The sequence below is a fragment of the Misgurnus anguillicaudatus genome, chromosome 3 (genome assembly GCF_027580225.2).
Source record: "Misgurnus anguillicaudatus chromosome 3, ASM2758022v2, whole genome shotgun sequence".
Lineage (NCBI taxonomy): Eukaryota > Metazoa > Chordata > Actinopteri > Cypriniformes > Cobitidae > Misgurnus > Misgurnus anguillicaudatus.
Window position 1 is genome coordinate 7,322,371 of NC_073339.2, and position 24,675 is coordinate 7,347,045.

At 38.0% G+C, this 24,675-nt stretch overlaps 1 protein-coding gene across 7 annotated transcripts in view; it reads right to left on the bottom strand.

Annotated features, from left to right (window-relative positions):
- The window catches only part of inpp4b (inositol polyphosphate-4-phosphatase type II B), a 193,259-nt gene that overhangs the window by 49,111 nt on the left and 119,473 nt on the right, over positions 1–24,675 (bottom strand). For all 7 annotated transcript variants that reach the window (XM_073860299.1, XM_073860318.1, XM_073860294.1 and 4 more), the window contains 2 exons: positions 18,692–18,796; positions 14,441–14,549 (listed from right to left, as the gene is read on the bottom strand). In XM_073860299.1, coding sequence (XP_073716400.1) covers positions 14,441–14,549; positions 18,692–18,796 — 214 coding nt within the window. The remainder of the gene's footprint in view (positions 1–14,440; positions 14,550–18,691; positions 18,797–24,675) is intronic.

A 24,675-nucleotide genomic window follows, 5' to 3' on the forward strand; every position in this document is an offset into this window, starting at 1 on the left:
AAAACTGTTACGTGTTGGGGTCCATTAAAGTCCATTAAAATGAGAAAAAACCTAGAATGTTTTCCTCAAAAAACATCATTTTTTTTCTCGACTGAACAAAGAAAGACATCAACATTTTTGAATGACATGGTGGTGAGTAAATTATCTGGATTTTTTAAGAAAAAGAAAACGGACTAATCCTTTAAACGGTGAATCTAAAGAAAACAGAAATATAATTTTTCCATGTAATTCTATCAGTAGCAAAACGATAAAAACATCTTAAATTCTGATATGCGTTGCTAAATGATAAATTGTTAATAATTCAGGATAAAACAGGGGCAGAGAGTTTCTGTCAAAAAATCATAACGTTCGAACATTTTATTCTGACGCCAAATTTCTATCTCCTAATGTCTCAGAGGTTCTCAAGTCAGATTTAAGATTGTCTAGGTCACACATGCTCTGCGTGAGAGGAAGAGTTGACAGGATTACGAGGATTTCGACTAATGTGGGTAAGTTTGTGGTTTCTGTCCAAAAATGTACGAACGTTAAAATGTTAAGAGTGTTAAGAGAGAGTTAAGAGAGAGAGAGAATATTAATCTGAAGACACAGCTGCATTATAGTAAGTGATGTATTCTTGTCTGCTTTTAATGGAAGCCCTGAGATTTCTTCTGACGTTATCAAAAACACCATCCATACTTAAACAACTGAGAGAAAATCTAATGCATAGTAAGCAGATGATGTGCATCTACGCTGGGAGGGGAAATTCAGCTTTCTTGGCTGGACACAAGTCAGTTCGTATGCTTGTTTGTGATGCTGGAGATTAGGGATGGTCCTGATCCCAGATCAGTGCATGGGGGCAAACCTCAAAAAGTCTGGGCTCATCGCTTCAGATAATTGGCTCCTGAGAGAATCGCGAACCACTGCAGCGCTGAGCGAATAAAAGACCTTGCTTATAGACAGGAGACACATACCAGAGAAGGATGAAAAAATATAAGAGGGTGTGATAACACCACGGAGGCTAAAAGTGATTGATTTAATGTCTGTACTGAATCTGGTTATCATTAGGGTCGGGTTATATAACCAAGTAAAAAAGAAACGTTACAAACTCGACTACTTGATCCTTCAGTAGCTCTGTAGCTGTAAACTCAGTCAGTTCACTTTAATACAGCTACACAGATTCAAAACATAGCCTGGATTTCTCAATATAGTTAGGTACGTCTTCCAGAAGATTTTAAATAAATTAAACAATCATTTGAGGGAAAGGAAAGTTTACAAAGTTGACAGTTTAGTGTTTGAGTTTTGCATTTGCAATGTCAAAGGTCATGAGTTCGATCCTAGGGAACACTCATGCACACATACTGATAAAAAGTAAGCAACATAGGTGACTGCCAAATGAAAAAATATAATGTTGAAAAATAAAATAGTGTTGATTATATATTGTGTTTACAGTTTTAAGTGTTCTTGTAGCTCAGTCGGTAGAGCATTGCGTTTTGTTGTGGGTTCAAATCTCACTCTCACCAATTAAAATACATTTTAAAGTTGCTTTGGATAGAAGTGTCTGCCAGTTGCATAAGGTATATAGCAAACCAAAGAATTTAACAATTTTTCTGAAGACCTAATCGAGCTCAGGTAATAACATTTTTGAACAATTTTCCAAAAATGAATGAATCTAATAAAAAAAATCTAAATGATACGATCCACTTCTAGTCCCATCATGCAATTTAGCATTTAAATGACATCTAATAGCCATCCAAAACACATCTCAGACATCTAGAACAAGGCAAAATTTAACAGTGAAAATTTAATAGACGTCTAACCAAAAATAAAATAAAATAAAATAAAATAAAATAAAATAAAATAAAATAAAATAAAATAAAATAAAATAAAATAAAATAAAATAAAATAAAATAAAATAAAATAAAATAAAATAAAATAAAATAAAATAAAATAAAATAACCAAATTCAAGTTTATTTTAGCTAGAAGTGAGTTACTTATAGTCAGATTATATAGGGTCTGCAGACCTGGATGGTGAAATGTTGCAGAAATGACATATTTTCGTAGGCCAATGCGGAAGTTAGCACTGGTTCACTCGTAAAATAGCCCATTGTTCCTAAAGACCTTTAGATTATCGTAAAAATAAGTTTAACAAAAGTTAATCTTTACAGATAATTGCAATTTTCATGAATTTTGAAGTTTAAATGCATTTACTAGAAATGAAAAAAAAAACAGAATTTTGACTTCATAAAAGTTGTGTTCATCTGTCAAGACTAACTTGTTGGACAACAAGACGTGTAAGTGTCACAAACTTTTGTTAAACACATGCTGAGTCCCAATTCGCCTACTTATACTACGACCTAAAAGTATATGTACTGTTTTTGTGAGGAAAATGTACATACTTTTGAGTGTGTAGCAAAAGAGTATGCACGTTCTGGGACGTACTTCGATGACGTCATGCAACGTGAACGACAACGTGGTTGCCTAGTTACGCACACCAAACGCAGGTCGTTTGGGCAGCTGGTTATGATGTTCATGTGCAACAATGTGTGTAACGAAAGCTACTTATTTTAAAGTCAAAATAGTTAAAGTTTATAGTATAACTATTGTTTAACGTATTTTATGCTTATTTTGTACTTATGTATGCAAATCAAAAATACCGCGATGAAAATGAACCATGCTTTTACTATAGTAAAAGTGTAGTAACCATATTTCTTAATAAAGTTAACATTTGTACAGCCACAGTATTACTACAAATAAGTCAGTGTGGTTAAACTATGGTTAGTGTAGTAAAAGGTGTTTATTTTCATGAGGGTTTATAGTAAGGTATAAATCTAAGACAGAAACATAAAAAGAAATATATAAAAAAGACACATGCATGACACAGTACTACAGCCATGGTACTTTATTTTCACAACATCAACCGAATATTACAAGACAATGAAAGATAACTTTAATTAGGGTTAAACATTTGAATTCTTACACTGAAAAGCTGAGGGCGCATCTCCGCTGCTGCGTCTGGCTGCCATGTTTACATCACCACAAAGCTCCTCCCTCCCGCACGCAATGGGTTGTGGGCAATATTAGCCGTTACAGTGTGGATTGATCTGCACTTCGAAATCTAACCGGAAATAGTAGACCATCCGGGTATCTTTGGGATACTCATTTCAACATACTACGATTTGGGACGTACTAATTCTAGTTTCGAATACTATTTAGGACGGATAGTATGCGAATTGGGACTCAGCAACAGACTTATTTTTTGCTATAATCCAAAAGTCTATGGGAAAAATGATTGGGGTTATTGTGAGGGAACCAGTATCCTGCTAACTTGTTGGCTAGTCAACATCACAAAAAAAATGATTAATTGGATTAACTCAATAAATTTGTGGGCAGGAATTCCATCCAATATGAATGTGTACCCCTAACTCATAAAAAACTGCTTTACACAACAAAAATATATTGAGTTAGTCCAACTCACTTTAAAGTAAATGGCAATACTCAATTTGTTGCCTCAACTCAATTTAGTGTAGTCTGAATAACCCAATTTAGCGTAGTTTGAGTAACACAATGTAGTGTAGTCTGAATAACTCAATTCTGTTATTTTATATAAAACATTTTTATATCATACTAATTAGCATAAGCACATATTAGCATGCTAATAATAATAACATATGATACTTTGGATGAGCATGTGAAAAGACACTGATCTCCAAACAGGCATTAACACAGTTAGTGCTCATTGAGAGATATACGTCACATCCACAACCTAACCACAAGCGCCACTCTTCTGCACGATGGTAACCAAACAATTTGAAAAAATATAACACAAACGCTTCTAAATCAATTAGATAAACGGACATTAAACACTATTAAGTCTTTCTCTTTACCTAAAAACGCATAAAATAACACTAAAAAAAAAAAAATACTCTCCAAAAGCAGTTGCATGCAAAGCATGCTGGGAAATTCTTTTTCCAGAACCCAAACTCAAACTAATTGTGTTAACGCAATCAAAAAGAAATCAATAAATTATAGTACATATTCTTTTTGTGTTAGACTAATTAAATATATATACTTTTTGCTCTTAATGAGGTATTTTAAATTAATTGAACACAATTTTAATGTGTCATTTCTAAGAAGGGCTTGAATCATTATTTTGAGTGCAACAATGCAAAAAATGACTTTCTTACTTAGTATTTTTGTCTTGTTTTCAGTAAAAATATCAAAAAAATTCTTAAATTAAGATGTGTTTTCTTGATGAGCAAAAGAGAAAATAAGTCTAGTTTTTAGACATATAAACTTTAAGTCAATTAGTGCTTAAAACAAGCAAAAAAAAAATAAAAAAAATCTGCCAATGAAATAAGAAAATTCTCTTGAAATAAGTTTACTTTTTCATAAACACTTAATTCAAGAATTTTTTTCTTATTACATTGGCATATTTTTTTGCTTGTTTTAAGCACAAATTCGCTTACATTTTATAGTTTTTGTCTAAAAATGTGACTTATTTTCCTAGCTCATTTTGCTCATCAAGAAAATACATCATAATTAAAAAAATGAGATATTTTTACTGAAAACAAGACAAAAAAAGTAAAAAAGTCATTTTTTGCAGTGAAAAATATGTAATCCCTGAGAAACTCTATTGCTTTCTGTGATAAGTCGCTTACTAAAATAAAAATGAATAGCTCGGCTAGCTACAAAGCTTTCAAGGTAGCTTCACTCGTGCTGGTCACTCTGCGATCCAGGTGCACTCACAGTAAACTTTACTGATGATACAAGAGAAATTTGTTAAAATTGATGAATGTCTTTATGCACCATACTGCAAATCAAGCAAAAAAGCTGAAAAACACAAAGCGTGCGCTATTTCTATTTGCTCTTTCATCAAAAGCCTTATTAGGATGCGATTCAGAGGAAGTGCCGAGAACACATCTGAGACCCAGCGATATGCTTAATGACTTGTTGGGCAGACACGTCAGGAGAGCGAAACCCTTTCTAGTTTGAAGAGAGATTCTTTATCAAGCTTGCTTGGAGAAAAACACTTATGCCAAGATGGCAAGCAGCACGAGAAAGCGCGCAAACAGCGACAACTGTGTCATTCATCAAAATACACTCACAAATCCTCCAGTCACAGCTCCCGGTCTCAGAGCAGATGCCACGTTTAATTTGACGTTAACAAAAACAAGGATGACGGGGCGTAGGTACTGTTTGCCTAATGCTGTTGTGTACCAGATAAAATAAGCAACAAGATATCGGGTTACACAAATTTCTAGTGTAGTGGACAATAAAAAGGTCTCCCCCGGGATGCTCGCACTCACAATATAGAAATGTAAATTACGGTGTGTACAGGTTTGTAAGATTTTGGTTAAACTTGTTGACAATTTAGGTATAAAGATATCCAAAGTTTCCAATTGCTACACTGTAAAAAGTAAAAGTTGGATTAACTTAAAAAACTACTTCAATTGGTCTGTTTTCAGTTGTTTCTTAAAGGTCGCAGCTTTAGTATATTTATTTAATTTAGCCTGAATTTGTGTTCTGGTACCTTAGTATTAAACTGCTTACATCTTTCAAAGCCGAAAATAAATATCTATCAGTAAGTATATCCGCAATTGCAGAAACTGTGTTTTTGAAAGAGTGTGAAACAAGCTTAAAATAATCTACGACTGCACACAAGCTTCACATACAGACACAAGCACGGCAAGTTTTACCACCAAACAGCAGGAGACATTTGAAAAGGCGTGCAACCATTAGCCAGACCCTTAATGTGCAACGGATGATAAAATCCATAAATATCCACCCTAGATATTCATAAATGATCAATGGAAATAAAAATATGTTAATGAGAGAAAAGACAAACCCCTGAGTGCGTTCAGGCCTACGGTCTCCAGCGTACTGTATCTTAATATTAATAGTCCAGATATGAAAGTGGAGTCTACACGCTACTAGCAACGATAAACCCCACTTCATTTCACTATTAAACTGTGCTACAAAAAAAAAAACACTGTTCAAAAATCCTTAAAACAAGAAATTTACTTGGTACTTTATTTTACTTTACTTTCTACTTGTTTTCAGTGATAATGCACTGGGATGCATTTCCAGAAAGCATCGTTAGCCAACTACGGTCGCAAGTTCCATCATTTCAGCATAGTTCACCAATGCGGGTGTTTTCTGAAACCATCCTTCCAGGGGACATTCGCAAACTGCATCGCAAAGTTGTGTCGTTGGACTGACAGCTCTTCACCTTTCGTTATAAGCATAGTTACTTGTTATTATAATATGTAGACTTACATTGATCGTGCTTTTGAACAAAATAAGTAAAAAACATGTAGTACAGTCTATATCCATTATTCTAAATATATAAAAGTTTATTTTACGCCTTTAAGTTTGTAAACAGAATTAAAGCGCTGCATTTGAAAACTGCGCATGTGCACAGTCATACAAGCTTTAAAGCAACACTATGTAGTTTCCATGTAAAAATGACTTACAGCTCCCCCATGTGGTTGAAAAGCGCAACAGTGCCTGGTATCAGACACTCTTCTGCAGGCAGGGGGAGGGGCGGGGCTGTGTTTCCTACCCTCCACTGTAACACGGTCTCACACCCATGGCGTCAATATTTGACGACACTTGACCATGCGTCAATATGTTGACGCGGAGGGTATACCTTTCGCGTCATTTTTTGACGAACTGGGGACTTCAATACTATTAGGTACGCAAAATTAAACAGTTGTCGCCTGGCATTGGGGTTAGGGAAAGGTTTGGGTAGGGATGTCATTATGTAAATCTAACCCTAAACCGACGCGAAAATAGTAGAAAATGGTAAGAAAATAGGAAAGAGAATGCAACGGACTTAGTGGTGTTGAGGTCCCCAGTTCGTCAAAAAAGGACGCGAAAGGTATACCCTCCGCGTCAACATATTGACGCATGGTCAAGTGTCGTCAAATATTGACGCCATGGGGTGAGACTGGGTTGTCCACTGACACTTTCAGAGTGTGCTTGTAGCAGCTAGGAGGCTGCTCAGGTTGCAGCAACAGTACAATTCATCCAGTTTAGAGTTGTTCTATCACTGAAATAATTTTAAAGACATTATTTAAAGGTAAAAAAACTACATAGTGTTGCTTTAAGACCCTGGGGAATCCCTGGGAGGAGTGACAAAAGAGGGAAAATAAACAACAGATAACTAAATCACTATAACGAAATCAATCTTCCGATGCTATATATGTTATTTACAGCAATAATCTGACATTAAACGTTAAACCAACATGGTTCAAACGACGAATGTGCGACAAAGTTGTGACTATGCTTTCGGGAAACAGTCGTGACAAGGTAGTTCGTTTCTCCAACTATGCATCGTAATATGTTGGTTCAGCAGCTAGTTATGTCGTTGTTCGGGAAACACACCCCTGGTAGATTTTATTTACTTTATTTGTTTTACTGTCATTGTTGGGTTAGTCATTGTTAGTTCCTTTAACAATAAACAATTAAAGAGCCACACAGATCCAAAATCGAAACTAACCTTTATTGCAGTGTGTCGTGTAGCTGTCCATCAATGTAAACAATGTGTAAAGTAGTTGAACCAAAAAGTGCACGATTAATAAAGTTATTGGCTTCTAAAGCAGGGAGTCGTTATAGGGAGTGAGTCTTCTTCCTGATATTATCCACGTCACACGAACTTATCCACGTCACATGAGATACTAATCTCCGCCTACAGCCTTGCCTGCGGGAGAAACGAAAACTATGACCCGCCCACAGCTAGCTAGTGTGTGTGAGTGTAAACATCAGCTCACGCTGTTTTCAGCTTTTGTTGTTTTCACTACCAAAGGAGACTTTTTCAAGGAGGGATATTCTAAACGTGTCTGGCTGTGAAGAATCAGTGGTTAAAATTAATTTTTAACGGAGGGATTTAGACGTTTGGCATTGCAAGATGGTTCAGTACCCACTTTATTTGGAACAACATGCGTCTCCTAACCACAACCTGTAAGTATGATTATAGCTACATACTTGCTTAAATGAGTGTAAAATGTCTATAGTCGTTTTTATTGCTTGGATTAATGATGAATGATATTGTTGTTTAAACTCTAACTTATATACTGTCAGAGCCACGATAGCAAGCAGTTTTGCTATGACCCAGTTAGTTTAGATAAATGCTTAAATGAGTGTAAAATTGTTAGTTTCAATCGTCGTTTGTATTGTTTGGGTTAATGATGAATGATGTTGTGTGTTTAAACTGTTCATTTACTGTCAGAGAGTCACGTTAGCAAACGGCTAACGCATGCTTATTTACGGTTTTGCAATGACCCGGTTAGTTTAGATAAATGCTTAAATGAGTGTAAAATTGTTAGTTTCAATCGTCGTTTGTATTGTTTGGATTAATGATGAATGATATTGTGTGTTTAAACTGTTAATTTACTGTCAGAGAGTCACGTTAGCAAACGGCTAATGCATGCTTATTTACGGTTTTGCTATGACCCGGTTAGTTTAGATAAATGCTTAAATGAGTGTAAAATGTTAGTTTCAATCGTCGTTTTTATTGCTTGGATTAATGATGAATGATGTGTATTGATGTTGACAATGTCTTCTCAGTAAATCATGTTAGCACGAGGTCAATACATGTTGCACTGTTGTTGGTCTGTGCCACCGATCTGTGGTCTGTGAGACTGATCTGTGATCTGTGCATTGTGTGCAAAAACACTCTGTCAGTTGACCAATCAGAGCAGAGTAGGCTACTGAAAGGTGGGGTTTAGGCAGGCTGAGTCGTTGAATGGCTTCACACGAATCGTTTGGGGATCTCTGAGAAATGGGGTAATTTTAAATTTAAATTTTGAGAAAATTACAGTGTTTTTTGACCTTGCATGCATTTAAACCTGTTGTCCGGGACTTATAAATAGTGATAGGATGCTTAAAATTGTCATCTTACTGGCTCTTTAAATTAACAATTGCTATTATAAGCCTCACTTGTCAACATTGCGTCCACGCCTCTTTTTTCCTCCAGCTAAGCCCCGCCCACCCGGAGACGTTGCAATGTTTACAAACTTTTAAGGGGTCTATAAAAATGCATTTAGCCAGTAGCGTTGGGTATATAGCAAACTGAAGAATTTAAACATTTTGCTGTAGACCTAATCAAGCTCAGGTAATAACATTTTTGAAAAAAAATTTGAAAATGAATGAATAAAAAATCAACTGATACGATCAACTTAGCTTTCCACTTCTAGTCCCATCATGCAACTTAGCATTAACCAAAAATTACGGGATGCATTTGTAGCATGCCATAGGAGAACTGGCCCTCCTGGATAACGCGTCATTCATGGCCATCTGCTACCAGTAGCAGAGCGCCATGATCTCATTCATTTAAATTGAAGCTTAGCAACTTACGACAACACAAGCGAAAGTGGCCGTTGGTGACCAGATGGGGTGTGGCAAGCCACAGAGTCATGCGACAAAAGTTTTAAAAGTTTAAACTTTATGCAAATGAATACGCGACTTTCTTGAGTGACTACGAATGAGACCGTCATCCATCTCTTGTCAGTTACTGGAGTGGTCGGTACTCATTTATTTATGACAACCCGGGCGAGCCTCATAGATCTTGAAAAGTGAAGGCGCTGGCTCTTTGATCGCCCCCTGTGGCTGGCTGCAGTACAAGTCATAAAACTCTCCATGCAAACGAACGGGACTCGGCTCTAAATAAAAAAAAAAAGTAGACTTCCAATGAAATTTTCTGAATAATGGTTTTGGCCTTTTAAGGTAGTTGTTTTCAAGCTGATATATGTTCAATTGTTTATTTTTGTGATAAGTTTCATTTTAGCTAGTAATTTAATGCTATAGAAACGGGGCATGTTGATATGATTTCCTGGTTAAATTGGGCGCACAAGCGTATGGGCGGAAGTTTGATACAGCAGCTCCGCCTCTGGCTCCATGGACGATTCCTTCTGTGCATACCCTGGCTCCAAACTAACGTTTTTACAAGACATGGAAGCGCTCATGGTCGGACATTTTTGGCTTCAATCCATTACAATGGAAGGAAGCGACGTCGCCTCGTCCATACAGTCTATGTGACAACCAGATAGACATGCCCCCTGGTGACCAGTCTCTTTCAATGAGGTTGTTAGGAGGCGCTCCTAATTCTGGCTCTCCTGGAAAACAGCTACAAATAAAAGAGTAACCCTCCTCTTAGTAAATGATGAAAGATGAATGACGTGAACGCGCTCACCCTCATTGGGAGTCACTCCAAAAGTCACTCGGCATGAAGTTGAACTGTAATTCCCCGTTCAGACCACCAGCAAATTTCTTGGTGTGTGTCGCCTGTCTCTGTAAAATGAGGTCGTTAGGAGGCGTTTCTAATTCTGGTTGGCATAAACAAATAAGTACCGTCCACTGCAGTAAATTATACACAATTTCAGTCAGTGCATTTCACAAAAAAGTTTTTGAGCCATCTGATTATTCCACCTTATGCAGAACACACATTAAAATCCACCAAACCCCTTCCTGCCATCGGGAAGGAGACAATTAGCATTGTGCGATGTGCAAATCGAACACTGAAAGATGTAAAGAAACATTCCAGCCACGTCTACTCGCTTAAATTAAAGGCAAATGAAATGAAAAAAGGCCCGAAGTAGCGAGTCCGTACACATTAAGGAGAAATAAATACACAAGCTTGTTTTTTCGGTGGACGCCTCGGGGAACACGAGAATGGATATCGATTGGCTCTCGCACAGCCGGCCAATCAAAGCCGCTGCGGCTGCGTATCGCATTGGGCCGAGCGTCCGCCCCTGACCTGATGAATCAAACCACAGCTCCCTTGCCGTCTCTCTTGCTTGTCTCTCCAGGCAGGGAAGAAAGACAAATGGCTCTTTCATTCGGCTCTCAGCGCTCTCGCCCTTTTTTCTTCACCACCCTTTTGCCTGCGATAAATTAATAATGAACAAGTATCATGTCTGTGCTATGATTTGTCTTTTAATCAAAGGAAATGATAAAAGCCTGCTTTCCAAGACGGTCAGGGTAGGCATGTGGATCAATAGGGCTGTGCACTGTAGGTTGCATCTCATTATCTTTAAAGCTACAAAAAATAGTGCTTATTTTCTATTTTAGGTCCCTTGGTGTGTAGAAAAAACCCACAAAAATTAACATAGACTGGACTAAAGTATATACGCAAGACCTTAAACAAACTCTATGCATGCAAACTCTTACTGTCCGTGCACACCGCCAGTGACTTTTGCTGTGTGTCGCTAGTCTCTTTTAATGAGGGGTTCCCAATTCTGGTTGTCCTAGTACCAACTATAAACAAACGAGCAACCGTCCTCTCAATAAAAGACAGTTGCAATAAGAACTTCACTGCTTCACTCTCATTGGTTGTCGCTCCTGCTCCTCGCTAGTCATTTGCATTAAGCTGAACTTTTCTCAACTTTGTCGTGTAGTTAGACACGGCCACTTCCTGTAGCAAACGATCGCTGTCTTACGTGCCGACGGAAATCGTCAAACAAGATTGCGTCGTTCCACCGTTGCTAGTCGCTGTAGTTGTGCACGCTCAGTTACGGTACATTCACACGGGGCGTAAGCGTTAATGCTTGACGGAAGGCTTGCCTGAAGCGTGGCCAACAGCCAATCACAGTGGCCGCAACACATTCAATTCAATTCAATTCAATTCAATTTTATTTATATAGCGCTTTTCACAATATTTAATTGTTTCAAAGCAGTTTTACATTAATAGAAGCAGTAAAAGCACAGAAAAACGACAGATAGCACAACATAATACACGATAGCATAAGCAGTCAAATTTGCTGCGGCTATGACTCAACATTATAAGCGAGCGTATTACTAATGTAATGTCTAGAAGAGGAAGCTAAGTTAAGCCCAAGAAGGCTGCCTCCCCGGGGTAAAAAAACCCCTAGGAGAAAAAAAACCCTGGGCTGTTTAGCCGAGGAAATAAAAAAAGTCCTAGGAGGGAAAAACCCTTGGGAGATATATATGCTCCGGTCTTCCATAAACGTAATTGGCTGGCTCTGCCTAGGTTATTTGCATTAGGCGATCTGATTGGCTGACGCACGCATTGCCGCTTGAAAAGTTGAGAAATGTTCAACTTCTGCCGCGAGCAACCATAAATCAGTTTGGCAACGCATGACGTCACCCATTAAAGGTGAATGGGAAGCGTTAACGCTTACGCCCTGTGTGAATGCACCGTTAGTCAAGGGAAATGCTGTTGTTTGTATTGAATCAAAAACTTGCCGTCGATTGTCCACAAAAAATATTTTTCTAAACAAATTTCTAGCTGACAAAAAATCCCCAAAACATGCAGAACTTCACAGCCTCGATTTTATTCACAAAACATTAAACGTGAAATCTACCCTGACTGAGATCCACTGGAGGACTCGGCGAGCCAGAGAACCGGACGATCTCAGCTTTTAGAAATTGATTGAAATGGCAAATGTTCTTGCCTCATATCATTGACTCAATCGGCTGATAAATCACGCTGCGACCAATGGTTGGAGGCCAGAAAACTTTTCAATGGTCTATTTTTCTTGCTGATCGGCCTCTAGAACTTCAACTTAAAAAAAATGAGCCTGTTTCTCAGAGGGTTTAGAAAAACAACAAACTAAACAATATTGGACACGTTTGCATACTCGAATCCAAAAAACTCATCTGTGAGCATCATTTCCATGTGCAAACTCAGTGTTCAAAGAGATGAATATGAAGGAAAATATAAACTTGTGGATGTCTTTGTTTACAGAACCCCAGGTGAATGGGTTTATCGAGAATACACAAACAATTTGCTTACTAGAGAAAGTGACTAAAAATGTACAGAGCAATTCAATTAAAGAGAGAGAGAGAGAGAGAGCGAGAGAGAGAGAGAGAGAGAGAGAGAGAGAGAGAGAGAGAGAGAGAGAGAGAGAGAGAGAGAGAAAACAAAACAACACTTTATTAATGCCAAATTAAAGATCTATATAGAGATAATTTACACAAAATGCAATTTTATATTCTCAACAAATTTTTCCTACTGTAGTTAAACGTAAATCTGTGCAGAAAACGCTGGTGTGCATTTTGCGTGAGTTGTTTGCCGTTCACTCCCTTTGAGCTGACTCAGACAAAACCGCACGTCCACATAAAGTTTTTCTCTGTCGCCAATGCCCATTAGATTAGCGTAGCAAATTTTTATTAGATTTTTTTGGTTGCATTTGTGCACATTTAAGTAGCAGCCTGGAGCCCTGAGTCAAGTAATTAAATCACAGTCAGAATTCATTTGAGAGCGATGGGAAAAGTTAAACCAGCGAGAACTCACACGAGCCCCTGCTCGAAATGTCACGTCCCTGAGGTTATTACAGTTATTAAGGACGAGAGACCGAGAAAAACAATGGACTAATCCATATTGCAGCTAACACGGAGAACATCTCAACAAATCAAAACTTTTTTAGTCGAATGATAACAAAAGCCAAACCTCTCGTACTTGCGGTAAATGTCAATTATTCTTCATGACATTACAAACATTGTGGATCTTTACTGGTAGGCCTGAAGGCAGAAGTAAGTGGTCCATTTTTGGCGTGTACGCGAGGGTCTGTGTACAGTGCATGTGAAGAGTGCAGTAGGCGCACCACCAGATTTTTTAGACCCGCGTACGTTGTATGCGTTGGTCACACATGCACCTCCAGGAGAATGTAGTATGTGGTCCAGGAGATGCATTGCATTTTGTCGCAATGCGCATGCATTGAACGTCTGTGTACATGTATGAGTCAACTAAACTATACTTTGCAATGCTGTGCATTCGACCGTGCGCACATGTTCGCGTACACATAAAAAACAGACTATACGTTCACTATACGGTGAGACCTCAGTTACGACTACAAGTGTTGACTGGATCTTTAAAATCATCACATCCAGATATCATCATCGACATGATAACCTCAAATGAGACCATGTGTACCCTTGTGCTAATGTTGCCAATATTTGTTTCTGAAAAAAGAAAAAGACATCTGGAGTCGTGGCTGTAAATAAAAGCCAAAGTTGCAGACCGCTCATTTTTCAAAGCGAAGTAATTTCATTTTGATTTATCGTGAAGGGAATGCTAAATTACGGGGAAGAGTATTTACTGTGAAGACAATCCAAGACAACCCATTTCAACAACACAACTCCCAAACTAAAAATTCATGGCCGGCGCTGAGTTTATAAATGAATATGTCCCTTTAACAAAAAACTGGTTACAGATCAGGCAGGTTGAACATCGAGACTCTCGGATTTAAACTAAGGTTGGGCCCTTTTAAAAAGTACACCATTGCCCCTTAAGAGTTCATATTATTACCTCAGAGATTCATATTGGTACCAAATGGTACCTAATGGTACATATTAGGACCTTTATAAAGAGTACTTCCCCAGTTACAGCTAGGGACCATTTTTTTGCTGTAATTTAGCAGTTTTAAAGACACAATTTTCATTTAAAGCAGATTAATCACCAGCTGTAGATATGATTCGTACATGCATGCGGATACCAACCTCTTCTTTTCGGCTTCGTATTTGTTGAGCAGTTTTTGCAAGCCTCCGTTCTTGAAGCCTTGCGAATGGGCTGCCGGTGCTCCAACCGTGACCACGTCGTACATCGAATCTGTGGAGAAAACAGCAACATCCTTCAGCAGGGCTTATAAATCACAAACAAGCCCACAGCTCAAGATTTATGCATGGATTTCGAATGCGAATGCCTCCATATACTCGCTTTCTAACAGCTTATTTCACCTTTAGCACTGTGTTTTTACATTACTGTGTATCCAGAAAAAATAATGCCAAGTGTAATGTCATGCTGTTGAGACACACGTAAACATGACTTTATGCATTTCGGTTATAAGTGCAAAGGAGAGATTTTGGATTTGTTGATGTATTGCAATGCTTTTAACATTTAAGTTCCACTATGCCTGAAAAATGGCTTTTAAAGGTGCCATAGAATGCATTGAAATAATCTGTTAAATTGTTATTTGATATTTACATAGAAGGTATGTAACTTTATTAAAGCAACACTAAAGAGTTTTTGCTCTTTGCTCCCCCTACAGGTTGGAAGCTGAATTGTCCATTAGCACTGTCGTAAATAATTTAGCCTACTGCAGAATAGCTGGCTCTGATTGGCTACAGTTTTTGTAGTTTTCACTCGAACTACAGGACCGCGACCCGACAACTGGAAACTTCTTTTGTGCGGTTTTGGAGGGCTGCAAAGTGAATGTGAATGTGCCGTTCACCCTGTTTCGAGTGGATGAACGACTGAAACTTTTTTAGAAACGTTATTTTGAGGTAAAAAAACTCTTTAGTGTTGCTTTAAGTGCAAAAATTATCCAGGAATGTTTTAACATGTCCATTTACAACCCTAGATTTTGTCCTTTGAATGAAATGGTCTATTTTTGCCCTATTTGGAAGGGTCATGAATAATAATGTTCAGCTCTGCTCGGCTCTGTGGCTCATGCCAGTAGCTAACATTAGTAAACATGTTGAGGCGTACATCTGCATGAGGTTTACATAAGAATGAGGAAACAAATGCGTTTGAGGCTCATAATATATCATTACCATGTACAGAACTCTTATTATTTATTTATCCCTAGATAAATACAGTTTTTTTATTCTATGGCACCTCTTACCACCTATTAAAATCTATATTACACTTTTTGGCTTGGTGTGATTACAACGTTGTAAAATTTTTTATTTTATTGTATTTTACATAATATAATAAAATATAATAATTAATACAATGCTATCTCATGCCAATTTGTACGTATATTACAAGTTAATCCGCTAATTTGTATTAATTCATACGACCACTTTCCCTGTAAAAAGTTAGATCACCTTAAAAAAATATTTTAATGGTAACACCTAAAAAACTTTTATGTTTAAGTGAAAACTACTTTAAGTTAAAATGTATGTGAATTTTTTTAGGTGTTACTAATTGAAGTTTTTTTTTTAAGTTGATCCAACTTTTTACAGTGTTCGTACATTTGTGTACGATTTGCTTTTGCCTGTGACATTGGGGTAAGGGGCGATGTTAGGAGTGGTGTTTTGTTATTGTTTTATTTTTTTAATAATAATCGTACACTTTTATACGATTTACTTCGTACAAATTAATATAAATTAGCCAACTCGTAAAATACGTACAAATTCTCGTGAGATAAGGCAGGTTAATATGGGACGCGTTTCAACAATGGTGTATTTGACAAAACCTCAATACATAAAAACTTTATTTATGGGATACAGTGTGTACTGTAATTAATTAACTCAAATGTTTTATTGCTGCAATTCATCTCGGATCAATAACATTTGCACAGAAATCTCTCACAATTGCTGTACAGCTAACACAAAATTTCTTTACAAGTATTTCAAAGAAAACTCCCTAACTAACCTATTTATCTTTAATCATTATTTAGTCTCCCAAAAAAAGGTTTATTGACTATTTTCCAACCCAACATTGGAATTTTCTCAATGCATTTGGATGAAATAAACAGGGAATACTCTTCGCAACCCAGACTCCGGTGGGTAGATGCTAAGACAATCTATAGGTACATCATTGTAAAGATACAGCCAGCTAATAGGCTGCGCAGAAAGCAAATTCTCGGATACATTAAAAAGCCATTAATGATTCAGCCCTTAAAACACACCGACCCCAGAGATCCAGGTTGGCTGAATCGGCCCGGTCTATGGCCTCTGTGTCCTCCTGGGGTACTTATCTCTTTCCTAATGATGACAGGGTTCTCACACAACGGTTTTTACAGCACCCTTGTGTTCTTGTGCCGCCCCGGTCTCTTATAGAGCATCTAATTGGATGGGTACCCACACAATGAATACAGTGGCATATACACAGGGCGGGAACATCTGTCACACTGGCCCAATTTGGCCCGGTTTGTGCAAGTTCCTGCAGTCTCTATAAATGGAGGAACCTGTATCTCTCAAAGAATTGTGAATAAGGGTTGTAGATATTGTAAGGCTATCAAAAAAAAAACACGACATACATAGGCACTTAATGAAAAATGAAGCACGTCAAGTATTCTCAACAGTCCTTGTAACAGTTTTGTACAGTAATAACCTAAACGCACTGTGTTTAAAAAACATATTGTTGTTGTAGCTTAATTGGAAGAGCATTGTGCTGGAGGTGATGGGTTCAAATCTCAAACCATAAACTGATAAAAAGTGTATAGCTTGAATACACTGTGAGTCAAATGTATAAAAATAGAAAAATGCAGGAAAAAAATAAACAAAAATCGTATATTTCCAATGCCCCAAAGAGTATAAGACGCCTGACAGCTACCGTCCACTAATGTCACCTCGCTACTTAAATTTGAGACTATAAGCAAATAGTCTTTGTGCAGAGTCCATAAATATAGAGCACCATTAAGCACTTGAATCTGTGGAGGATTTCAGGCTTTTAAACTCTTATTCTGTCAGTCATTCTTAACGGCTTTGCGCTCGACTTTTTGTCGTTGCAAAGTTTTATGCATTTCAACATGACATTCTTTCGTACACACCGACAGTCATTTTGACATAAGCAATCAAGCCCTCGTAATTAAATTTGTTCTTGTGAAAGCAAAGGCATTCATGTTCACGGCCGTCACATGAAAAACGCTTCAAACACCTTGAGTGGACGACAAGAATTCCACTGCTAAACTTTTCAGGCATTTTCTCTCTCTCTCTCTTTCTATCTCTATGTCTCACTGTCTGTCTGTCTATTTGTCTGTTTATCTTTCTATCTATCTCTGTCTGTTCATCTATTCATCCATCACTGTCTGTCAGTCCATCTCTATCTGTATGTCCATCCATCTCTGTCTGTCTGTCTGTCTGTCTATCTTTGTCTGTCTGTCAGTCTTTGTCTGTCTGTATGTCTGTCCGTCCATCTCTGTTTGTCGGTCAGTCCGTCTATCTTTGTATGTATGTCCCTCCATTACTGTCTGTCTGTCTGTCTGTCTGTCCACCTCTGTCTATATGTCTGTCCGTCCATCTCTGTCTGTCTGTCTGCTGTCTGTCTGTCTATCCATCCATCTCTGTCTGTTTGTCCGTCTATCTTTGTCTGCCTGTCCGTCCATCTCTGTCTGTCTATTAATCCATCTCTGTCTGTCCGTCCATCTCTGTCTGTTCTCCGTCTATCTCTGTCTGTCTGTCTGTCTGTCCATCCATCTCTGTCTGTATGTCCATCACTGTATGTCTGTTCATCACTGTCTGTCTGTCCATCCTTCTATCTGTCTGTATGTCTGTCCGTCCATCTCTGTCTGTTTGTCTGTCAATCTTTGTCTGTCTATCCGTCCATCACTGTCTGTCTGTCTGTCCATCCATCTCTGCTTGTCCGTCCATCACTGTATGTCTGTCCATCAATGTCTGTCTGTCTGTCTGTCTGTCCATCTCTGTATGTCTGTCCATCTATTTTTTTTCTGTATGTCCGTCCATCTCTGTCTATCAGTTCATTTCTGTCTGTCTGTCTGTCTGTCTGTCTATCTTTGTCTGTATGTCCGTCTATCTCTGTCTGTCAGTCCATCTCTGTCTACAGTTGGTCTATCTCTGTTTGTCTGTCTGTCTGTCCGTCTGTCAATCCATCTCTGTCTGTCCGTCCATCACTGTCTGTCTGTCTGTCTGTCTGTCTGTCTGTCCGTCCATCCATCTCTGTCTGTCCATCTATCTTTGTCTGGCTGTCCGTCTATCTCTGTCTGTCTGTCAATCCATCTCTGTCTGTCCTTCAATCACTGTCTGTCTGTCTATCCGTCCATCTCGAATGAAAATGAATTTCACCTGTTTTCCTTGGACACGTCACTTGCATTCTCTGCGTGTGCAGGTTGATGGGGATGAACTCCAGATACTTCTGGCCTTTGCTGCAGCTTGGCTTGAACGACGGGCCTGGGAAAGATCCAGATACATAATCAGCATTAGTCATCATTCAAAAACAAACAAACAAACAAACAAAGACGGTAGAGCACAAACAGACAGTCAGCTGCCCGCATGGGAGCTGCCTCGCCATCTGCTGCTACTGAATTACATGCAAATATAGCTTTTATGCATTGTTATTATACATTATAGAGGTGCACTGAGTGCATTGGAGTACAAAGTGATGTCTTGTTCAAATACTATTATTGGGGTTCATGGCCTCTGAGAACTGATGTCGGTCTGATTAAATTAATAAAAAAGGCAATTAAACATGAATTGAAAAAACAAGGGCCTTTCATTCAGATGTGTAAAAGAAACATCGCTCATACCAGACACATAAAAAGATCAAATAAATCACGGCTGACCTCGGATGACTGCAATAATAACCTCTGCTGTACACTTCCGAATCGACTCAAAATCTGATTTCAGACACAGCAACCGATCTGGTACAAATATTGTTCTCCTAAATGTCAGCAAGTTTATTCTTAAATCCAATAAAAGCAAGGATTTTAGTGAATTTGAGCCCCACCTGCTGCGTACAAAAACAACCCAATTAAAATCTTAATAAACCGATACAGTAAAGCCCCTATGTTGAAGCGCGTATCGCCCGGTGACACCCGTGTGCCTTAAGATCCTTGAATTAAATATATGCTAATATAACCAACAAAGACGCTTTGAAACGCTATCGCTCCTTTTAAGAACTTTCATGCACAAATTGTCTGACCATTTCTGCTTTGAGTAGACATAAATAAATAAATACATTACATTACAAGCAAATAAATATATTCATAATTAATGCTAGATATTTCATAAAACTGAAAAAATATGATAAAAATAACAAATGAAAATATAATTAATAAAAATATATGATATGTGTGAATTTCACAAAAAATATCTTCCTTTGTTTTCACCCCAATAACAAAATATTAAAGAAATTGTTTAACTTTTTTGTCTGATGTTTTTGGTAATTCTCATTGGTGATTCTCATTACTACAATCTCATTATTTTTTTTACTTAAAATGCTGTAATATAATATTTTTAATGAGCATTAAGGGCAGTACAACAAATACTAGCATGATATAAAAATCCTAAAAAAGTCACAGTTACAATAATCCAGAAACAGAAGTATTTTCTTCAAGCAAAATACAATTTCTTCTTTCTTGTGATTTTCTAATCTAACCAGCATATTGTGTGCAGGCACTTAAAACCCCCATCACACCATAAGCTCAAATTTGCTTAAAAACTGAGCGAGAGCTTTAAGATTAAGATCTGATCAGACTCAAAGCCTCAATGCTTTAAAAACTCAATGCTGAACATCAATAGAAGCTCAAGGACTTTCATTAAAAGCTCATCCAACATTAACATTCACTCGCCTGTGATCTTAAAAGCCAAAATCTACTGCTTACGAAGGTGCTTCAGGAAAATCAGCCCAGATATTGAAAAACTCAAGTATGGATCAGGCACTGCAATTACAAAACCTCTCTTTCATTTAAAACAAACTTTCCATATTCAGGATATCATGCATACTCACAATGAACCCTGCAACCATATTTCGATCTTGCTGCAAGTTGTAAAAACCCATGTTATGAGAAAAATTGTAATTAGTGAGACATACAGTCAATATACAGTATAACAGCATGTTGGGTGTGACGACCAGAAACAAAGCAAAAATCTTCTAGTTCGGACTGTTTTTCATTTGATGTTTACACTGCACAATGTCTTGATTGCCAAAATAAATATCTAAAAACTCATAAATCAGGATACATTTACTTACTGTAAGCAAAAAATATGCTTAAAATAACTAAAAATATCTGCCAGTGGGATATGAAAAGCCATTAATCATTGGCAGATATTACATACTCACTTGATTTTTTTCTTACTTTCATTTTGCTTGATTTATGAATTGTTTGTACTGGAAACCAGACAAAAATATTAAGTAAGAGATATATTTTTTACAGTTCCCTGGTAAAAGGCACAAATCACTTAACCCTGCCATCAATGACCGGCCAGTAATACAGTACACTGCAAAAAAATCTAATTCTTACGTAATATTTTTGTCTTGATTTCTGACATGAATCCCGAAAAATTATAAATCAGGAAACATTTACTTGATAAGCAAAAAGTAAGAAGAAAAAATATAACAATATGAAAATCAAGTGATTCATGCTTGAAAATATCTGCCATTGGGGTAAGGAAATGAATTTAATGTATTTAATAAAATGGATAGTTGAAAATTCTGTCATTATTAATGTTTGTTTTGGACCTGTATGAATTTCTTTTTCTGATGATAACAAAAGAAGACATTTTTGAAAAATGATGATAAGCACACAGCTTATTGTAACCATTGATTTCTATAGTAGGAAAACAAATATTATGGAAGTATTGTGATAAATGATGAAGAACATATTTTGATAAATGATGGCAAGCACAAAGTTGACGGATCCCATTGAATTCCATCGGATTTGTTTTTCCTACTATGGAAGTGAATGGTTTCCACCAGCTCATCATTTATCAAAAAATGTATTTTGTGTTCATCAGAAAAAGAAATTCATTCGAGTTTAGAACAACATGACGGTAAATAATGACATAATTTTAATTTTTGGGTGATCTGTCCCTATAAGTTGAAACTTGAATTGAATTGAATTTTTATAACTCACTGGCAGATATTTCATACTTGCTTTTCTCTTCAGAAAACAAGAATTACTCTATTAGCTCATTTTCCTTTTCAAGTATATCTCGATTGAAGAATTTCAAAATATTTGTACTAGAAAACAAGACAAAAAGAAATCTATTTTACATTGCCGTTTTTAAGTGTTATATTTGAAGAGCTCAGATACAAAAACCTGCAAAAGTGCATCCGACATGTTTTCTTTTTTATCAGACTCTTAATGTATTCTGCCAACAAACTGGTATTTCTGAATGACCTGAGGCCAGAATTAAGCAGATTTTAAAGGGGAAAGTATTTGATGAATGTACAATACGTGCCGAGAGCATTTGTCAATATCATCAATATCTCATTTTTGACGGAGGTGGCGTTTAGCAGCTTTTGCATCCGAGATAGTCTGAGCTAATCTAAGGGGTCGATCACACCAAACACATTTATAGCAGTTGCAGGTGCCTTTTTGAATGACTTCCTATGGGCAGTAAGCATTATGCATGCTGTTGATGCGTTTCGCCGCACCACACATTTTTGAAGGAGTGCTCAGAACGGAAAAGCGCCCAATGTCATACAACGTTTTTTTCATTGTCCAATCGAATGAGGGGAGAGGCGGGCTTTCCGTTGTGGTGATGGAAGTTTCCAGTTGTTTGGAACAACCGGACTGCAATCGCTCACTGTCTTCTGACCCTTGATCAACGGTCCTCTTTTAAAAGTTTCTACTAATATGACAGTTAACAGCAAAAGAGCGCTCATGCTTCAAAGCTGCTCCACACTGCTATTTTTTTAAGTGACCAAAAAAAGGCAGTGCGGCGCGCCTTGCGTTTCCAAGCATTTAAAACACGTTTGATCTGATTGGCCCTTAAGACATTCATTAGAGTATATACTTTTTAAACATTCACATGACATTTAAAATACAGTCAAACTGTAACAAAGCACAATTACTGTGTTCTTCATGACTACTAACTTTTGCTTGCCTATATTATATTAATAACGAAGCATGCGTTCGGACCATTAGTCAGCTAATGCTAGATCAACATTGCAGGTGTAATGATGCTAGCTGTAATAACTGAGCCGAGTGTCTGCTAAGAGCCGGCTCATTCCCTCATCATTATTTCAAGTACAGTCAACTTAATATCTAAATAAACGAGTTGCTTACTTTGTAATTAGTCCACATCAGCAAAAAAGTTGCTTTAGAGGCAGAGAAAGTCATTGCTTTTGGCACTATTGAGTAAAAAGATCCCACCCCATGCAAAATACTTTTAAGCTACTGAAATGATTTCCCTTAGCTCAACTGATAAAGCATTGCATTAGTAATGTAAAAGACATGGGTTATAAATAATGTATTGATTGAATGCACTATGCAAGTCATGTTGGATAAAACTGTATTCATTTCTATTCCCTTTAATAAGATTTACTGAGTGAATGTTTAGGCATCACGGATACGGAGCACTACAGGATGGCTTAGCGTTATTTTTCACCACTGTGTGCTACTTGGCAGCCGAAACCACCCGGAGAGTCGTGAGATAGGGCTGTGTGACTCTGCTGTCATTCAGACAGGTGAGTCCTCCCCCCGAGACACACGCTAATGGAGCCGGGCCAACCAGCCGTGGCGAAGGAATTAGCCCTGTCGCAGACACCATCTGGCCATCCAGGTGCTCTCGAACGCTGGCGAGGGAAACCCCAGCAAAACTGACCGCCCAGCTTATGGTATTACATTTACATTTATGCATTTGGCAGAGCGACTTACAGTGCGTTCACGCTGTACGTTTTATCACTGTGTGTGTGTTCCTGGGAATCAAACCTTCAGCCTAATGCAATATATTTATCATACCTCATTATTTCTGTGGTACTGTGTCTAACTGTTTCTCATAACTTTTTCTCCTCATATGCATAGACACATAATGACAGCAGTTCAAAGCGATCACGTCTCCGAGCTAGAACACCGTGCATGTAATACCGCTTTCATTACGTGCCACCTTTTGTGCCAGAACCTCAGGACGTCCAAGATATAAAAAAATAACATTTCAGGCCCATCAAACAGCCGGAGGGGACGATTGGCACGGCAATCACAGCCGGCCAAAGGTGCAAAGCCTTCTGACCGATTTATGCATTTTAAATGCACCCACGTCTCCTCGCCTGCTTTGCCTTAGCTCTCCTGCGCCAAACCTTTTTGAATGTTTTCCTCTCATTAAACAGGCGCCGATGAAACTCCCCGGGCAGCAGCATGAAAAGCAATGTGCGGCGTCTGCGGCCAGCAGGCTTGTAACACAGACTGTCTATGGTTTCGCTATGAATCGGGGAAGCAAATTGGTGTTAAAAAGCAACACTGCGGAAATTGTTTCCATGCTTTGTTAAGACTGCTGGAGAACTTAAAGGCACAGTATTCATCCTCATGTTGTTCCTTACTCCATGTGACTGACATGTAAAGCAACCAGTCACAGTTTAGTTCAACGTCGGTACCACTACGTCTCCCAGAAGTCATGTAAAATTGAACCATCAGATGACAACTTCCAATTTTATGTGCCTTATGCATCAGACGTTCAGTATGCATGACATCTGAAGATTAGGTTGGGTTGTTCGTATTTACAAAGCTGGTAAAACACGATTTATAGTCGTGCGTAAGCTCTACGCCGCAGGTTATCCGTAGCCTGACGTGCACCTCGCGTCAGTTCTACGCGGACCGCAAGCCCTGTGATTGGTCCACCAGAACCCCTGCGGTCAGGTAAAAAAATGTGTCAAAGGTGTTTCCGTTTGCGAAGGTGAAACAAAGATGAGCCAAGTTGAGGAGTGATTTGACTCAAACTGCAATAAAAGTCGCTGTTTATTTCCTTCCATCATTGCTGGATTCAAATCATACACAACAAGTTGCTGTTTCTTCTTCGTTTGTGGGTTAACTTGCCAAGCTTCTTCTTCTTTGACGGTCGCGCTGCTACTGTGGTTACACGCGTGGTTACTGCCTATCAGTGGTTTTGCGTGTGTGTTTGTAAAAGTATAAATATAAACGGACGCCCAACCTACGTCGTCGCGGCTACGCAGTAGGACCTACTCACAAATAAAATGAGCCCTTTAGTCGTATTTACGATGTCACTTCGTCGGCGCAAGAGGTGCACCTTATTTTAATAAATTACATGACAATACAGCAAGGTGTGTTACACCTTATCTCACGATAATTCATACATATTTTACGAGTTGG